At 44.9% G+C, this 15,965-nt stretch overlaps 1 protein-coding gene across 6 annotated transcripts in view; it reads right to left on the bottom strand.

The window, feature by feature from the left end:
- The window catches only part of ARHGAP32 (Rho GTPase activating protein 32), a 176,578-nt gene that overhangs the window by 40,957 nt on the left and 119,656 nt on the right, over window positions 1-15,965 (bottom strand). For all 6 annotated transcript variants that reach the window (XM_031599737.2, XM_090123405.1, XM_031599735.2 and 3 more), the window contains 5 exons: window positions 15,782-15,919; window positions 13,944-14,036; window positions 12,287-12,409; window positions 11,006-11,083; window positions 5,875-5,956 (listed from right to left, as the gene is read on the bottom strand). In XM_031599737.2, coding sequence (XP_031455597.2) covers window positions 5,875-5,956; window positions 11,006-11,083; window positions 12,287-12,409; window positions 13,944-14,036; window positions 15,782-15,919 — 514 coding nt within the window. The remainder of the gene's footprint in view (window positions 1-5,874; window positions 5,957-11,005; window positions 11,084-12,286; window positions 12,410-13,943; window positions 14,037-15,781; window positions 15,920-15,965) is intronic.

The following is a 15,965-nucleotide window of genomic DNA, read 5'->3' as shown; positions in this document are numbered from 1 at the left end:
GTTCTCACAGTCACAGTCTGCAGGAAAAAATATCTGATATTCGTTCACTTTTAGGACTTTGTTTCAATTGATTCCCCCAAATGGGGCAGAAAAGATGCTGCAGGAGCAGGCAGGCAGCACGCTGCTGCCCTCAAAATGCAAACTACCTGCAAAATACTGCTAAATACATTCGTCTTTTAAAGTAAGCATCCAACAAACCACTCATTACAAAAGTGAAATAAGGCTTTAAATCCTGGTTGAAAAAACAGTTCTTCCTTTGGTGACTCTAGAAGACAGCAGTGGAAGAAGGGACGTGGATTTCAGCACTGGGACATCAGGGGCAGCTTTGCACACAGGAACCACAAGAAGACTGATAGTTGAAGTACAAAAAGTTGTTTTCTGCTCTTTCTGTGCAACCGTGGATGCATTAGGAGCATTTACAGAGCCATAAAACTCCAGTATTTAACCATATTTCTTCTCTCTCTTATTCAAGCAAGTTCTTTCCTCCAGAACATGGTCCAAAAGGAAGCAGTCTTTCCTAGCAATGTCTGCGTGCAGAATCAGTGATGTGATAAGGCCATGAAAAACAGCAAAAAAGGTGATGTCAGATGAGATGAGCCAAGAAAACACCTAAATTCCCAGAGAACTGGGGCTGCTGAGGATGCAGGTAGATGCAGGAATAGGGGCTGCCTCAGCAATGAGCACAGCACACATCCAGCCTTCAGTTCTGGTACAAACACATGTGTGTTAGATAAACACAACTGCTGTAAGCAGTTTTCACATTGAAAACAGAGCTTTTAAAAATGCACAGAATAGATCACAACTGAGTTTGGTCAGTGCTGGAGGATGAATCACAGAGGGTTAAACACAGCTGCAAGCTGCACACCTTTGGTAGGGCTGGGAGCTGCAGGCAGAGCTCCTTTAAGAGATGCTGTTGGTTTCTAAGTGCATCTCCTCCTCCAGTGCTCAGGAAGCAGCATCGCCCACCCTGTGCTCTCCAGCAGAACAGCAGCTGGAGCCCTGCATCCCCGTTGCCATGGTAACACAGCCCCATCTCCATGCCAACGGGCTGGAAGTGTGTACACAGGGAAAGTACATATGCATCTCTACATGCACACATATATATTGCTTTTTTTTTTTTTTTTTTTAATAGAGATAGGCACACACACAGTATTTGCATATCCAATTTTAAGACTGATTTACGACATCCCAGCAACATCCCAGAAGGAGCTGTGCACGTAAGTGAGAGCTCAATGGCAAAACAGGACGTTTGCAGGCACAGCAATAGGCTGGGAGGCTCACATCAGCACTGGCAGGACCTAACAAGAGGCTGAGAAGCAGTTGCTTTGTTTCCCTGCTGTGTTATGTCTTATGTCCAAAGGGCTTTCACAGAGGCACGTGTCAGACTGAGCTTTGTTTTGGATTCCTGGATATCCTTCAGAGCATCAGTGCCACTGCCTGGTGCGTGCAAGGGGAAGGAAGGGAACAGAGAGATGGAAACAAGGGGGAAACGAGGAAGAAAGAAATATACGCTTTGGAAATTCATTGGGATCCAGGAATTCCCCACCCAGCGTGTCCCAGCTCAGAAACAACACACCAGACATGCCTGAACTCTGCACAAGGCCCACCCTGCTGAGCAGCACAGCCAAACCTCTGCTTTGTTTGCAGTCCTTGCAGTGCCTGCTAAGCATGTGTTTATGGTTAAGCACTTTGTTGAGTCAGAAACAGGGCTGGAAGTTGTAGTGTGTCTTTATATAAACAGACAGCGCCGATCCATTAGCGGCCATAATTAAAAATACCTGACAAATTTGTAAATTTGCTACGTGCATAAATGGTTTTCTTACATATTCAGCTTTCCTCCATTTCTTGCAGAGCTAACGCAGACAGCTGCTTTATCTTACATTCCATTCTCTGCATTCATTGCCTAAGATGCACGTTTTCCTCTTGTCAGTGGTTTTTCCCCCCCAAAATCGCTCACAGCACACAAGGCAGACTCAGCCCTTGCTGCCCCAGGCTTGAGCTTCTTGTTTGGATGGAATGCAGAAGACACAAAGCCCAGGAAATGCCACCCCCCCCCCCGGGTCAGAGCAGCGGTGTGATGCTGGCACTGCCCTGCTGAGGTCCCTTCCCAGCTGCTCACAGGAACCACCAGCACACTGCACAGCCTCGCACTGCTGACCTTTCATCCCCAAACCTTTGTCCTCTCGCTCCACAGGAGCTGAGAAAACACGATTTTTTCAAGGATTGGTCCTCAGGTCTGTCAGTACTGACAGCATGTGCTCTGTCTTCTGACCACGGACTGCTGTAGGAGCCCTGAGCGCGTTGTGTGTTTGCTCCCTGTCTGCTTCCACCCTGCAAACAGCACCTGCATCGCCTCAGTAACACTTTCATCTAATTTAGCTGTATTGAGACAGTTTGTTTACTGAAGGTTAACGAGAATGGTACTAATTAGGTACATTTTCTTTCCATATTTTCCTTATAAAAACACTAATTAAGACATTACGCACTCGTCAGTGTCAAATGGCTGTTCAGCCCTGCCATCTGCAGCACATCCCATCTATGTGCACCTTATTCTTCTCTATCTTTTAAACAAACACCCCTTCACATACCCTTGATTTCATATAGTAAGAGCAAAAATCTGAAATCTGAATTAAATGAATGGATAAGAACTTGAAAAACATCCTCCACAAACGTGGGCAGAGCTGTTGGGCCCATCGACTGCACTGCCCTGAGCAGGATGGAGGACGGCTGAGAACTATCCCTGAGTTTTTAAAAGCACTTTTTTTGGAAAAAAATTACCTCCTTACCCCCCATTTCTTCAGTTGAGCTCAAACTGTCACAATGCAGCTGTGTTCCACGTGGAACAAGATGCTCCCCACCAAGCAAGCTTACAGACCAACAGCATGGGACAAACTGCATGGATGAGGTGAAGCATGGTCAGTGGTTTTAAATACTGTCAGACTACAGATATCCACGGTTATGAGAAAGAATGGGATGAGACAGAAGCTGAGACACGCTGCCTGGCAGAGCTGTGTGCAAAGCAGTGAGCAGGGGCAGCACACAGACACTGCTGCAGAGGGACAGCCAGAGCTGGGCAGAGCTGGACAAGAAGAGGAAATGCAGCCACAACCCACAGGCAATTCCCAAATGCACAGTTAGGATTTCCACAGCCCATGGAAAGACTTATTCTAGAAGCAGTTTGCACTTCAGCACAGCGCTCCTCTCCCTTTGCTGCCTTTTGTTTCCATTTGAAATTCTGTCATTATTGGTACTGGATTTAAGGCCACTGCAATATTTTATGGTTCCATTAAAATGTTGCCCTCATCACTTCTGCAAATCAAAGCCTCTTTCTGTAAATAACAGTAAAAACACAGGGCAGGAAGTTCTTTGCTTTCCATCTGCTTTTCATTACATTACTCAATGCAGCCAAATCTATGGACAATTAAACAGTAAAGTCCTTTAAGGCAAAGAGCTTTATGCTGCAGATACAACAAGTCCTGGAAGCTCTGCACACCACACTTTGATTAAAGAAAATAAAGTTCGGATGCTGATAAGCGTGTCTTATCAACCCCATATCTACAACTTAACATTAATTCTGGATGAAAGACCCTGACGATGTTAGGGAAGGTCAAAAGCTCCAAGTGGTTCCCTTTAGGAAAGTTTCTATTTCAGGGAAAAAGCCAATCTAATGTTTAAAATGTATCTAAAGGGAGGAAATTTAGTTTACGTGGATACTAAAGTGCATGGAAAATACCCCATATATGCATAAGCTGCAGATTAAAAGGCATTAAATGCATCGGGTGAGCAAAAAGCAAGCTCTGCATCGTCCCAGCAGTGCAGTTCCTTGGCAGACCCAGCTGCACACTTTGCAGCAATGCTACTCAAGCATCTCACTGCTGCCCTGTGCCTCCCTCCTGCCCATACTGACACAGCAGCTGTGGGAACCCAGAGCAGCAAACTGAAACTCTCTTCTCCTCCCTGATGTTCTCACCCCTTCTCTCTTTCACACATCATTTTTTCCCTCAAGTCCTCCAGTTCTGCAGCACAACATTCGATGTGCTTAACCACCCTGGGAGGGGGACTGCTCCAAACTCCTTCCAGCTGCCTCCAGTCCCAATTTCTGCAGCAAGCAAGGGAGAGTTGGAGCCATCTGCCTCCACCACACTGCACTGACATCCAAGGTGGAAAGAAAACAGGGAGCACAACGCTGCAGTGATACGGTGTCACAGATTCTGTGTGCAAAGGAAGGGCAGGGGAGGATTACAGAGACAGCTGCAACGTTTGCTCCAGCAGTCCATGCATCTCAACCCTTCTCACTGTGCTGCTTCTGCCTTTAATTGCACGCCCGGAATGACTGCCAGGGAAGGGCAGCAGGGACAGCCTCCTGGCTTGGCAATATATCTCATCATATTACTTTTAATAGGATTCAGGCTTTTGTTATAACTTTGTAGCAAACGTTTCCCTGGACTGACAGAGGAAATCCACCCCCCAGCGTGTTGTTAAAGCCAAAGAGAATTTGTTAATCTATGCTACTTCATTATCTCTCATTAAAGCATAGCAAGAACCTACTCACTAGCAGTTCATGACATTTAATTGCCTGAGCCATATTTAACAACAAACACTCGCTTATGATCGTTTCTATCAGCTCAGCCTGTCTATAAAGGCTCCCTCATCTACCACGCTGCAGCTGACAGAGCACAGAACAGGGACTGAGCACAGTGATGGAGCTCAGCATCCAACAGAAGGAGGTTCTGCCCTTAGGGAACGACCACCTGCTGCATTGCCTCCAACTGCCACTGATCTCTGACACGGATCCCAACAAATACATTTGCAGGCTCCCAGGAATAACAAAAGCTGCCAAACTGATTTCCCTGAACTGGAGAATGCAGATGAATGCAGCAGGCTGATAACTTAGGGTGCTCATGACTTCTTACCATTGAACCTGGAAGCTCCAAGTCCTAACACAAGACCCAATAAAATGCGTTTCCTGTAATAAAAGTCAGACTTTGCAATTGCATCGGTTTGCAGCATATCAAACCAGCAATCTCGTAAGATAAGATCATCATTAAAATCAAGAAAACAGATGAATGCTTTAAGCAGCTCTCCAGCTCAACATGCCTGCTGCAAAATGTTTTGGGACAGATCAGCAATTTCAAAACTGCACAGAAGATAAACACACACACACAAGTATTTGTGGATAAGAAACTGGAGAGTAAAACAGAAGCCACAGCACCAGTAAATTCTATGGGCATCCCAGCACCTAAACCTGTAACCACTTCTAACACACACTGGGATAACAGGAGGAGAACAGCTTACATCTACTCGTTTTCCCTTCCATCAGCAGAGCCTGCTGTTGGTTTGCCTGTTCTTCACACAGAACCAAAGGGTGGTAGGAGTGGATGGAGCTGTATACCAGAACAGAGGCAATAAGGATCCCAATTCTGTTCTAGCTGACTTCCGCCATCACACTCCAAAGAGAAAGCAGCTTGCAAAACCTGATCAATCTATTCCATCTAAATCAACAGAAGCATTTTTGGACCACCGGAGTGTTCCTTATAGAAAACCACAAACATGAATGTAAAACACCAGGGGCTGGGAAGCTGCATGGATTGCTGCAGGAATCTTATGTTCTCACGTGCCTGAAGTCATCCAGACCATGCAAGAGATGAACACTGCTACTACCATACAGAACAGATGAAAGACATTTAGCAGTGGGTACCATTGAGAGAGGAGGAACCTGCAGATGGTCAACACAGAGAAAGGGCAGCAATGGAACGCATGAAGGATGATCAACACAGAGTATGACACAGGGTGTACAAAGGAGGTGTTAAACATGGAACACACGATAAAAGACTCCATTTCACTTCACTGCACCTTAAAATGCAACATACATACCTGGCTTTGGCACCGAATTGGTGACAGACTGAGGAACTTTGTCGTTAATTAGTTCAACACACTCACTAGGGAAAAATCCAACCTGTGATAAGAACAAAAAGAGAGGCAGAGTACTGAATGCAGTGTTTCTAAGATCTGAACTGTTCAACCAACAACCACATAACATTTTCTTCGGGATGTGCTTTCCTGGTGCCCCACAACCTCATCCAACACAAACCAGACTGCATAAGTGTCATCATTCTTCAAAATGCTGCAGTCAAAAAGTCCACAAACCAAATAATTGTTCCGTTTTCTATGCTTGTACACAGGACAGAGATGGTCAACTTCTGTGCATGGGGCAGGGAGAGGACAGGTATGCCACACTGCTCTACACCAGAGGGGAACTGAAGGGAAAGACTTCAGCTGTGCTCCCTGTGCATGCAATGAGAAATCTAATGATGAAGCAGGTTGTTCAGCTCTTAGCATCTCCGTCATCTGTACTCATATCTCACCAACACCTGATCTTTTTCCACTCTCACAACGGTATATTCACCAGCACTTTGACACTGTATTCCTTTAGAAAACTGGGATAAATATTTTTGCATGTCTGTGTAGCCCCACTGCAGAAAAATGCATAATGTTCTATAGTAAAATAGGGAGAAAGTGCTTTATATAAAGTGTTTCTGAGCATCCTAATTGCGTGTGCACAATCTGATGAAGGTGGGTAATTAATATCCCTGAAGCATTCAAATTAAGTACATTTAAGCATCTTGTTAGACAGCTTAGACGTGGTTGTAGTTAAAATGAATTCCACCTTAGAACTGAGAAGAGGTGTAGTAACATCTACACGGAGTAAAACGAGGTATTCTGTAAATAACAGAAGAGTAATTTGACTAGAAATAAACCCTAGTCCTCCCTGGAGATGTGGAGAAAAATGCTGATTGGCAAATATGCAACAAGTACTGCTATTTAAACAAATTACATCACGTGTATTTTATAACACTGCTCCACAGCTAAGAGTCTCTCTAGGAAATTTCCCGTGCAAGAGATGCAGGATACAACTTTTAAGTCAGGAAGAACAGAGACGTGGTGTGATGTCTTCCCTGTTTCTTGGTGAACACAAAATGCCAACCGTGGCTTTTGAAATGAAACGTGGCTGGGTGGCTGTGTCACTGCTCTGAGATACCTCTAAATCTCTCCAAAATATAACATGACACTTGCTTCTACATCCCATTTTTTTGCCATGTTCAGAACCAATAATTGTAATGAACAATGCTAAGGGAAAGAATTCTCATTTCTCTCAGCACTTACAAATTCTCTGACATTAACTTCCTGCTAACAGAGCTGACAGCTTGCATTTTTTTGACTTATTTATCCTGACATTTCTTAATGATCCTCAGGAGATCATCTGCAGGGTCATCACCTATGACTTCTGCCTCGTTCCCAAACACTTAAATGATGCTGCTTCTCCCTGCGTGGAAAGTTCTCCATGATTTTGTATAAATACACGAGTTAAGTCCAAGAGTTAATCTCAGCAGATGTAGCAAGGCGCTGCTGGTGCTGGGGTCAGGATTAAAGGATTTGGCAACGTACGAAAATTAATAGCAAGGATAACATATATTTAGATAAATACGAGGTCATGTGAAGGTTAAAAAATCACTCACGCCTGAACCAAGGGAGGAAAACACACTGCTGCTGCGTGGACACATTTCTACAGCAGCTACCACATCATTTCTTTGCACAGACTTTGCTAAAACTGGAAGATGCTGGAGGTTTTATGGGAAAGACAAAATAACAGCAACCACTGTCAGTGTTGGAGGAGGGGATTCCAATGAATGGGAACGTATCAGCAACATGAACGTCAAATAAAATACTGTTTGAGACATTTTGATTGCATTTTGGTCTTGACAGAGGCTGAAGTATGGATTAAATTTAATTTGTTTTTTTTTCTCTTAGCTGTAAATCACAAAGAGCTCCAAAAGCATCCGATCTACTGCTGGTTCAACACATTCCTGTGCATCATTTCGTGCCACCTCCAGCAGCTGGGCAGCTTGCTGTCATGCAGCAGTGCAACTAATGAAGCTCTACCCCAAAGTCAGAATTATTAAGAACATCAAAAGGCAGTTGTGCATCAGAAGAGGGCCTGTCTCTGATGATTCAGCTATCTGACACTGATTGAAAAGACAAAGCATGAAGGAAAAGAAGAAGAGAACAAAGAGGGCTGGGAGGCTGTTGCTGTGGAGGTGGCTGTAATTTAGGTAATAATCTTACAATGAAAGCAGTGACTCACTGAGGGCATTTGAAAAGAAAAAAGCTGGAGGAAAAACCTCTTAAAAATGATTGTACTTTAACCAGGGAAAATGATAAAGAGCCTAACGGGTTGTTTTGTTCTGGGCAGGATTAAATAACTTTGCAATGCAGTCCTTAGATCAGATATTGGGAGAAAGGTGCCTGCAATTGCAACAGGAAACAGAAGGACAAATTCCCAAGGAGTCACTTGGGCTGGCAAAGCACAAACCATCCTCCATACTGAATCAAAGCTGCGGTTCAAATGGAGCATATCTGCACCCTGCCAGGTCTCGTTTCTCCAGACACCTGGAGGCACAAAAGTTCATCGATGGTCAAAGCTTCCCAGGTCAGGATGAGATCTGGGAACACATCAAACGGAGCAATAAAAGCCTTCTCATATTCCAAGGGAAGGACAGCCCTGGCAGCCAGCTCCAGCACTCCTGGAAGGATCTCTTATTGCCTGGATTCCACTCAGATCGTCTTCTTCTGGTGTGTGCCTCCCCCACACGAGGTGATTTTGCCCACATCATCCATCCAGACTCACATCCTGTTAATGTGCTTTCCATTAAAAATATGCATCATCAAAATAGAGAAAAGAAAACACCAAGATGGAGGTAAATCTGAAAGATGCTGCATATGATGGCCCATGGCTCCTTGCAGATGACTGCATTCCTGCAGCTTTCTGTTACACATTTTCCATCCTGCAGTGTGAATTTACCATGCAAAGCCATCACCTGAAACGCTTCCCAAATACTTCCATCACAGACCAGACTGCTACAGGAGATTCCAAAAACTGGAACCCACCAACCACGGGTCGTCCTACATCTCCTCCTTGTGCCAGCCCTGCCAAAAGCACAGCCACGTGCTTAGAGATAACAGGAGACAGTGCTCAGAGCCTCCCCTGAGGAGCTCCATACCACCAGCAATGCACTGCTGTGCATTTCACAGGCTGCACATTACAAGCAAGTCTTTGCTCCCTGCAGCACAGATGATATCAGAATCTCAGCGATCTGGCAAGACAGATTTTTTTGATTTATTTTATCAATTAAAATGACTGGCTCAGCAGATTGTGATCATTTTTACAATGGCTGTTGTTCCCAAATGGGAACAGAATTGTTTACCTGGAATCAGCCCTGTAAACGTTGCACAGTTTTATCAGTTCTTCTGTATATTGCAGAACAAAATCCTTCCCCTATATCCTCTTTTTTAAAGCATTAATTGATGGCACTGAACTGCAATACATCCCTAGGCCAGGTGCATCAACACCAGAGAAAAATCCCATCCTTATGAATTCTCTTTTCACTGCAGCAGTTTGTGGGATCAAAACCTGTGTTACATCAGGAGATTCACTTTGTATACACTCACAGCTTATGGGCCTTGAACTTGAAACACAGGTTAAAAAACCCTCTCCTCTGTACAGCCCTAGAACTTGCATCTCTTGATAGCTGTCACAAAAATGACAAACGCTTCCCAAGTGCTCATCAACATAACTTTATGCAATGAAGGCACAATAGGGTTGCTCTGACCTCAGGCACAAGGCAGTGGCAAATTGCACAAGAGCTCCCTTGGCTCTCATGTCTTTAATCAGCAGTGCTGCTCTTTGCAATTTCTAGCAGTCGAGTCACAATTTCTAGCAGCCTGACGGCGAGCAGGGAGCTTGCATTGAGTGATGGAATCCACATCCTTCGTGGGGACAACAACTTGCAAACAATCAGCTTTGTGCATAATGGCTCATACATATCACAGTGTATTTCTGTTCTCTCTTACCAACTCGTTCAGGAGTTAAATACAGTGCAGTCTGATCACTGCAAGCAGTACTGGAGCGCTTCACTAATCGTGAAGTCAGAGCAGCTTGGACATCTCAGTGAGATATTATCAGAACACCCACACCAGATAGAAAGGCAACAAAAGCTGTACCTATCCCAGGTGCTCTCTAATGAGACAGGAACACAGCTCTGTATGCAACATTCCATTCAGATGGGATCCAACTGCACACAGCCCTGGTATCAATGACAGCAGAGCCACAACCGAGTCTGGCACAGAAAAGTCCATCTCAGTACAGCAAGAGGCTTCCTAGACCCAAGCATACAAAGTGTGGTCGGCTCTGACCCTCTCCAGCAGGAACTCAAAATCCCACCTACTCAGAGGAGCAACAGAACAAATGTTCCTTCCTGCTTGGAAGGAGCTGAAACTCCTGCAGTGTGAGGAGACAAAGTCAGTTCTGCCCCTTTCAGCAGCTTTGGCACTTTGTTTTGCAAATTAAGGCTTTTTTTTTAAATTATTCTTAGTAAGCAGTTCCACTGAACAGAATAACAACTCTGTAGAAGGAAAGCACCATTTAAACTCAGAAGTTTTGGTACCTAAGTCACAGATAAGTTGCAAACTGAGTCCAAATCTCTCTGCTGGCATTTACAGAGAGCAGCAAAGTTAATGCTTTCTAATAAATGGAGACATGAAAGCACACACTAGTTGGCCTGTCCAAGTCAGTGGCAGTCCGACCAGCTGCCTTTGTCTGAGCCCTTTCCATTCTGCCTGAGCTAGTTTTAGATAGTGGAAAGAATGGTATAACCTGAGTAACTGCCAGCTGTCTCAGACAGGGCTCAGTTAAAGCTCCCCTAACATCAGGCCATCAGCATCAAAGAGTCACAGCTGTCCCTGCTCTGCACAGTTGGTGAGGAGACCATTTCCTACAAAGACCATATTTCATCTCTAGCCCAAGCCTAGAGCAAAAGGAAAACAAAGTCCTCTTGCACCAACACAGGGGAACTGTTTATGTTCACAATCCTGTGCAGGCAGAGCAGCTCTAAGCTGGGACTTCTGACTTTATTTAAGGTGTGCTATCAAGGCTGAAGCTTGTGCCTACCTGAAATCCATGCTTGCCCCTCCACCAGGTGGTCAGCTCCTTTGGTGGCATATCAATAACAGACACAATGTCTCCCACCTGCAAGACATTGGCAACATCAATCTCAGCTTCAGCACAGCCAGGAGGAAAGCACAATTCAAAGGACTGCATTCTTCTGCACTGCAAAAACTGTAAAACTTGTGAGCAATTGCACCAGTGCAGCTCTTAAGGCATTTGCCTTTGTAAAACTGAAGTTGGAAGTAGAACTGCAATCCCAATGCTTATATTAATACAGAGACGCCAACAAACTGCCTGCATCCTGCATTGCATGCATCTGAACGTGGAAGATGAGAGACCCACATGTCTTTCTGATTAGCTCTGTTCTTTGGCGTGCAGTAATCATTGCCTTGATTTTGAATATGAACAAAGCCCTGGCAGCAATACACTATCACTACTATTTTTTACTTCCTGTGTTCTGTTGCACAAAAAAGCTCCTTTGGGCAGTAACTGTTTTCCTTTAAGCTTTTTTGTATGACACAGTAAATGCTCCATTGATAATGCCATGGTACATAGAGCAAAACACTGCTTTGGGATAGAAGAGCTGGGTGCCCAAAGATTGCAGGGCACACTCCTCTGGGCTTTGCCTCAAAGCAGCTCCTGCTCTGCATCAAGCACAGTTCCTAGAACAGCTATGGATTATTGTCTGTCTCCTCAGCACCAAATTTTTGACAATCTGGTTCTTCACTTTTCATGGGAGGAGAAGTTCTTAAAAACTTTAGAATAGGAATATAGGCTGTACAGAACTGGCCTATGAATAATTCAGTTGGCTTGTGTCCACATACACACATGTGTGGACAGCCATCCTGAACGGATTTAATGCACTTAAGGCACTGTGTGTGCAGGGGCTGCTGTTGCTCAGAGACCAGGCTAGAATACTTGGCAGTAATCAAAAGATACAAATGCCAAGTAAAGCTATATTTTATAGATGACTGAACTCCTCACTCTATCCAACCCACTGCAAGTCTAATATTGAACTGAATCTCCTAAGCTTCGCCTCACCAAACATCACAGGTTGCCCCAGGGGGTTGTGGATGCCCCATCCCTGGAGGCCAGGCTGGATGTGGCTCTGGGCTGCTGATTGGTGACCCTGCACATAGCAGGGGGTTGGAACTGGATGAGCACTGTGGTCCTTCTCAACCCAGGCCATTCTAAGATTCTGAAGGTGTCTGAGTATATTCCTGATGGGTTCACACATTGCACTGTACATGACAACAAGGAATGCCAATGCTTTTAACTACTTACCTCAAAGGAGAGCTCATCCGGTGCCTGGGCAATGTATCTCTTAATAACATGGGCAGCAGCAATAGCTGGAATGTTAATAGATGATTCCTCATGGACAAGCAGGTGGTTCCCCTTGTTATCAATCTAAAACAAAGAACACAGGCGGCTGTGAGGCAGCTGAGGACAGGCAAGGAGGCATTTTATTGGTGCTCATACATGGCAGAGATTTCAAGCTGATTCACAGAGACAGCACAGCTTGGGGCCCCCCAGAGCAGAGCAGCACAGAGAGGCATCACAGAGCACAGTAAAGAGAAAGAAAGGGGAAGAACAATTCATGGAGTGTATTTCAGAAGGTCGTATACATCCCCTCCATCCACTTAAGGACAAAAACGCATCTCTGTGTACAAACAGTGGCAAGGCAGTGGATGCTTACACCTCCCTTTAACACTTATTTGTACTGTTTTTTTCTTAAGCATGTAAAATGACAACACAAAAATGGCCACACAGATTCCCTGCAAAGTAACGGATGCTCAAGGAGAAGTGCAGAACAAGGGGAAATGATGTCAACTGGAAACTTGTGACACTTCCAGTTTTCACCCACCCTTTTATTTCTTTTTATTTTAAGAAAACATGGCTGCGTCCCTTGCTGCTATCAAAATTTCCAGATTTTTGTGCTCACGTAAAACTTTGCAAGAATCTCAGTTAATTGAAAAGGTTATTCTAGGAATTCAAACTGCACTGCAGCAATTCCAGTGGCATTTGCTGCCATCTCTACTCCTACTGGGTTGCTGTAAAGACTATAACAGTTTCAGTTTTGTCTCTAATCTTCTTCCTCCCTTCATGCTGAGAAGGTTTCCAAGATTCATCTCACCCCAAAGGATTTCATGGAGAGGAGCACATCTGCAGGGAAAGCTGCAGGAAATGCACTCAGCCCTTATCATGAGCATTTAATAATGAATTGCAAGTCTAATCACAGTTGTTTCAGCTCCTGGTGTGCAGGAGTATCAGCAGGCAAAGCAAAGACACGTACATCCCCACCCAGACTGATCACACAGGTGGCAATGCCCACTGAGCCCCATTCTCTCCTGCACTCTTTGCCCAAGAATGCTGATTGTTTAAGATGGCAGCAGGCTGTTAAGAGGGAAACCAAAGTTACAGCTGCAATTCACAAGGTGCAAAGAGTGCCACAAAGCAAGCTCTGTTGAGCAGTTCAACCAACAGTGACGTCAAAAGGGAGCAGATCATATTTATTGTTTCTGCAGCTACACCAAGGAGGAAAGAAAGAGGACAAACACCAGAAATGACACAGCCCCAAAAAGGAGTGTAAGCAGCCCATCTCCTGTAACCCATTCCTCAGAGATCCCATGGACAGGACTGCTGACACAACCCTCAGTTCATCAAAAGTGCCACCTTCCTTTACTTTGTGGAAATGAGAATGACACCTTTGGGTTATAAAACCCAAGCAGGATAGGACAAATGCCTTTGCATGTTTATAATGCCTGATCTGATTCTTTTTCTACACCCATAGTGAGGAAATTAAGCTTTTAGGATCGCTTTTCAGTGACACCCATAGGTCTGGAAGGTTTATGTCTGTCTTGAAAGGCAGGAGAGCACATCTGTAGCTCACTCTGCTGGCTAAAGCCAGGGAACAAAGAACAACCAGAGCTTCATTCCGTACCTCCATCCATGTCAGGGCAGGCCCACAGTTGATCTTATTGCATGCGATGGCTGAGAGACGGGACAGGTAAGCCATCAGCGTGTGGGTGACAAGCTGCAATAGAAAAGAAACACACAGAGTCAACACACTACAGCTTTGAGAGACTCCTTCAGAACTACCATTAGTTCTCTGCTGGCACAGGCCAGTGTTGCAGAAACAATATTCACTTTCGCAAAGAAATGTGTCATTTGGAGTAGAGCACACCATACTCAGTATTGCAGCGACTACATGAAAAAAAGTGCCTAAAGCAGCAGCTCCCCACAAAGGCAATGGGATTTTGATATAAGATATGTAGATCTTCAGTAATTTCTCCTGTAAAGATACCTTGAATCTACAGCCCTCCTCTCATCGTGAATTTCACACGTACACAAATCACTGGTATCGTAAAAGAGAAGCCAGTGAGGTCTTCCCAAAGCTTCCCTGTATTATGAAGCAGAATTTACAGTGCAGAGTTTGTAGGACTGTTTGAAATAGTTCTCCTCAAACATCTGTTCAAACGTGGTCAATTCAAAACAGAAACGATCACAGGACACCACGCAGCTGCAGGATGACATTCCACAAAGCAGGAGAGCTGCTCAGCATCCTCTGTGCTCACAGACAGGGTGCAGATCTTCAGCCTCACGGCTTAAAGTACTGAATGCATTTGATCAGCTGCACAAACGAAGATTTAAGAGGAAGGAATGATTACAATATAATTATTAAATAAAAAAAAAAGCAGGAATTCATTATCCTGAGTATTGCGTCCTCTGTTCAATTTAAGAGACTAGTAACTTTAAATTCTCTTCAGAAAGAACTTGCATGAAATCAAAGCAGCCAATAAATCACGTTATCTGCTGAGCAATAAAAGAGCCTTATTGGCCCTCTGTGCTGAATGGCAGAAGCCCCATCGTCTGCAATAGAGGACTGATTTCAACCATTGTGTGCAGTTCTAAAGCAATCAATCCTCACCCAGTTGGCACCGAAAGAACACAGACACTGATTTACAGATCCTGGATAGATTCTGCTTTGAACGCTCAGAACGGCTTCAATTTTCTCATCTCCCATTTCAGCTACACAGCGCAGACAGGCAGCATTCCCCTTCTGACACAGCATGTCAGGGTTGGTCCGTAGCTGTGCTTGATGGTAGGGGGCAAACACACAAGGGCTCAGAGACAAGTGACCTGTGAAATGAAGCAACGGGCCCTGCCTGTAACTGGGATACAGGCTCTTCCCACAGCCAGACTGCAGCCCAACAGAGGCGGTTTTGTCATGCTCTGCTGGCTCAAATAACCCTCTGTGGCCACACATTGCATTGTCTCTCTCTCCTTGTCTTTCAAAATGATGCAGTCAAGATGCACCTGCTACTTCCCAGCAAATTATTTCGGACATGAATGAATCTCCCAGTTATCCACTGCAAAGAAGCTGAAGGATTCCAATTCTCAGCACGTGAAGTCTGGATGCCAACAAATGAAAAACCTCTCGCTGACGCTTTAAAGACAATTTAAATATGACACTGATGCAAATGTTCTTAAAAAGATAACTTCAGTGATCCTGAGGCTATAAATATAACCCAGCATTTCAGTACCGTGGCTGCAGAGCAGCATCACTCCCTAGGAACGTTGGCTGCGTCAAGTCAGCAAATATCCACAGCACTGAGAAACCAAGGCAAACCAGCATCCTGGTTGAGGCACTGACAGCACAGCCTCCTCTCACAGCTGCACATCGATAGGTAAGAACTCACAGGCCGTTTCCCTTTAAAGCCATTGAAATTAAAGGCTGGAAATGATGCCCCGCTCTCATTCCCTGAGCTGGTAACTCACCTCTGGGCTGTCCCTCAGCACGTCGGAGCGGGGCAGCTCAGCGAGCTGGGAGAAACGCCGATCATAAATGCAGAGGTGGAGGTGCTTGTCGAGAACTCGGAAATCCTCGTAGCTGCGCTTCACGATCCAACTCTTCCCCTGCACAGAGAGAACGGCCCCATGCAGTTACAGACCTACCAGGGCT

This window comes from Phasianus colchicus, chromosome 23, assembly GCF_987193195.1.
Source record: "Phasianus colchicus chromosome 23, bPhaCol1.hap1.1, whole genome shotgun sequence".
Taxonomy (NCBI): domain Eukaryota; kingdom Metazoa; phylum Chordata; class Aves; order Galliformes; family Phasianidae; genus Phasianus; species Phasianus colchicus.
This window is presented reverse-complemented; position numbering and strand designations above follow the sequence as displayed.